General features: G+C 60.0%; 2 protein-coding genes across 3 annotated transcripts in view; both read right to left on the reverse strand.

The window, feature by feature from the left end:
- The window catches only part of LOC102416994 (periaxin-like), a 3,237-nt gene extending 2,955 nt beyond the window's left edge, over nucleotides 1–282 (reverse strand). The window contains 1 exon segment of the mRNA XM_014462570.2: nucleotides 10–282. Coding sequence (XP_014318056.2) covers nucleotides 10–282 — 273 coding nt within the window.
- The window catches only part of LOC102431493 (periaxin-like), a 12,343-nt gene continuing 9,290 nt past the window's right edge, over nucleotides 262–3,314 (reverse strand). Inside the window, exon 5 of one of the 2 annotated variants that reach the window (XM_023760536.1) lies at nucleotides 262–1,096. In XM_023760536.1, the coding sequence (XP_023616304.1) occupies nucleotides 404–1,096 (693 nt within the window). In that variant the 3' untranslated portion in view covers nucleotides 262–403. Of the gene's footprint in view, nucleotides 1,936–3,314 lie in introns of both variants that reach the window. The other variant, XM_014462641.2, reaches the window with a different exon arrangement.

The raw sequence follows: 3,314 nt of genomic DNA on the forward strand, positions 1-3,314 counted from the left end.
CTCAGGCACCGCCATCTCGGGTGCCTTTGGGAGCTTCATCTCTGACACTTTCGGAAGTGCCACCTCTGGGAGCTGCACTTCTGGAAGGGCTGCCTCTGGCACTTTTGGGAGCTTGACCTCAGGGGCCTTGGGGAGCTTCACGGCAGGCCCCTTGACCTCAGGTGCCGAGACCCCAATGCCAAAGGAGGGCATCTTGATGGTGGGCAGCTTCAGCTTGCTCTCAGCAACGGCTTCAGGGGCAGTGGGCCGGGCCTCCAGGAGAGAAAGCCCGAAGGTGGGCATTCGAAGTCTGGGCCCCTTCACCCTGACCTCAGGGCTGCCCTTGGCCACCTTGACCTCAGCTACTTCCTTTGCTCGGGCCCCAAAGCGGGGGAAACTGAAGCCGGGCGTCTTCAGGGCCACCTCAGGCACCTCTTCTTGGGACTCCATCTCCGCACCCGGCAAAGCCAAGTCCACCCCCACAGCAGGAACTGCTACGTCCAGGGTGGGCACCGTCAGTGCTGCCGTAGCCCCTTCCCGGGTCTCCAGACAAGGCAGCGTGGGCAAACTGGGTAGCGAGGGCAAGGTGGGCAGCTCCACTTGGGGAACCTGAATCCCTACAGCCACAGGCTCCACAGCAGGTGCAGCGGGGGCTCCAAGCCCCAAGGTTGGCAGGTGTAGGGCAAAGCCAGTGGCTGCTTCTACTGCGGGGGCCTCCTTCCCCCAGTCCCTTTGGGGCTGGGACCTGGGGGACACCCACCTCTGTGCTTGGCAACCCAGGCCCAACCAGCTCCAGCTGGGGTGCTGTGAAACGGGCCCCTGCTGCCACCTCAGCCTCCGCTTTGGCTTTTCTGTGGGGAGGAGCAGCGGCAGCCAGCCGAGCTACCTGGGCCTCTTCGGCCACTTCCCGGACACGCAGCTGCGGCAGCTGGAGGCGCCGGCGGGTGGGAGCAGCTGGGACAGGACCCTTGACAGCCTCGGCTTTGAGGCCCCGACGCAGACGGGAGAACTTGGGGAAGGAGAATTCGACGTCAACGGGGGCCAGATCTGCAGGGACCCCAAGGGCCCCAGGCACCACCATCTTCTTCTTCTTCACAGGGGACAGACTCTGGATGTTCTGGGGAGAGAGGAGAGAGGCGGGAGGCAGTGGGACAGTGAGGCCTAAGGTGGACAGGGGGAGCCCCACCTGGTATTGTACCAGGCTGGGGATGTGATGGAGTCAGCATTTTGTCCCCAAAACACCATCCCCACTTCCTGCCTGTCATTTCATCATACTGCCCTTGAAGGCGAAGATATTCATTTAGAATCTTACAGTGAGTCAACAGGAATGTAGAAACTGGGACCCAAGACTTCTAGGTCCTCAATCAGGATTTTCCTCAATACCCTCATTCTAGAGATGGGGAAACTGAGGCCTACGGAAGAAAAGAAACTTGTCCAGGGTCACTCAGCAGTAAGTGAGGAGCAGTCAGGCTGAAACCTGGAATCCTGATTTGGAAACCCCTGGTGCAGGACCCCTCGCAAGCCTGGAGCTGAGAGTGAGGACACCTCTCCAAAGTGGGTGAGGGCCCTGGTCTGGGTGGGTCCCCCACCCAGGGAGGAGTTTAGGGTCACAGAACTGGAGGCAAAGGGTGGGATTAGCGTTGGGTTAGTGACAAGACAGAGGGCCAGGCTGGCCCGCGGTGTAAGGGAGTAGGGTTCATGGCGCAGAGACGAGATCGCCGGGACAGTCCAGCGCTGGGGCCGGGCTAAGCACGCGTACCAGCTTGGCCACCTTGGCCCGTGGGCCCTTGATCTCGTAGCCAGACACGGTCCCAGGCCGCAACGCCAGGTCCCCGGTGGGCACAGTGCGCTTCAAGCAGAAGGAGACCTTGTAAGGCTCGGCACATTGCAGCAGGCGTAGTGCGTCCTCGTACTTGAAGTTCTCAAAGAACACGCGGGCGCTCAGCAGCTGGTCCCCTGCAGGCGAGGTGAGCAGGGGTGGGCATCTCTCAGTTCCACCCACGCCTGGTTCCTCCCCTTCCCTGGAACCGGTGCGGCGAGGCCCCGCCCAAAAATTTGGCTCCCACCTATCCCAAGCGCAAGACTGAGCAGCAAAGCAGCTCCTCCCTGTTTGAAGTGGAGGGGGGGGGGGGGGGACGGACGGACACACGACACTTAAGAAGGAAGCCCCACCCCATGGCCTTAGCTCCGCCTCCCCACTGGGCAAATCCACACCCATTCAGACCACGCCTGTCGCCTTCCCATTCCCCTCCCCTATCCTCACATTTCAGACCTTTTTTTAAACAGTTAAACTTTACAGTTACAATATTCCCTTCATCTTTTGCCAGGTTTAAAAATGTGTACAGAGCCAGGCAGGCATGGCTCAGTGGTTGAGTGTTGACCTATGAACCAGGAGGTCACAGTTTGATTCCTAGTCAGGGCATATGCCTGGGTTGCAGGCTGATCCCCAGTGTGGGGTGTGCAGGAAGCAGCCGATCAATGATTCTCTCTCATCATTCTACTTCTTTCTCCCTCTCCCTTCTTCTCTGAAATCAATCTATACATATATATAACCCTAATATGCAAATAGACTGAAGGGCCGAACAACCAAACAAGCAGTCACTATGACGTGCGCTGACCACCAGGGGGTGCACGCGGAACATGGCGGGCGTCAGCAGCAGGCGGCAGTGCAGAACATGGCAGGCGTCGGTGGTGGTGGGATGGTGGAGCAGGTGAGCGGGGTCACCAGACCAAGTCAGGGCGCCGGTCACTATCATCAGGGCGAGCCTCTGTTGGTTACTGAAAATTCTTTGCTTCCCCGTGCCGCGGTCCCGCCCGGCACTCGCACTTACTGCCATTGCCTGGTGCCGGCCCCGATAGCTCGGCGCTGTCAGCTGGTGTGAGCAGCAGCTGCCAGCCCCAATCACCCCTCAAGGCTTCTCCACCTCCCCCTGCTCCTGAGGGGCAATCGGGACCAGCAGCCACCTCTTGCACCCACTGCTGGCAACAGCCCTGCTTGCACCCACTGCTGGCGCCAGCCCCAATTGCTCCGTGCCATCAGCGGGTGTGAGCGGGTCGGTGTGGGAGCAGGGCTGCCGGCAGACAGGGGACTGGGGGCCATGGTGGGAGGGGCCAGGCAGGGGTGCAGAGAATGGGCCGAGACCTGCCCCTGTGCACACCGCAGCCTCGCAGCCCACAGTTCCTTTCAAGGTGCATGAATTCATACACTGTCCTATATAATAAAACCCTAATATGCAAATCAACCAAACGGCACAACGACTGGTCTCTATGACATGCACTGACCACCAGGGGACAGACGCTCAATGCAGGAGCTGCCCCCTGGTGGTCAGTGTGCT

The sequence above is a fragment of the Myotis lucifugus genome, unplaced genomic scaffold, assembly GCF_000147115.1.
Source record: "Myotis lucifugus unplaced genomic scaffold, Myoluc2.0 scaffold_185, whole genome shotgun sequence".
In the NCBI taxonomy this organism is placed as follows: Eukaryota; Metazoa; Chordata; class Mammalia; order Chiroptera; family Vespertilionidae; genus Myotis; species Myotis lucifugus.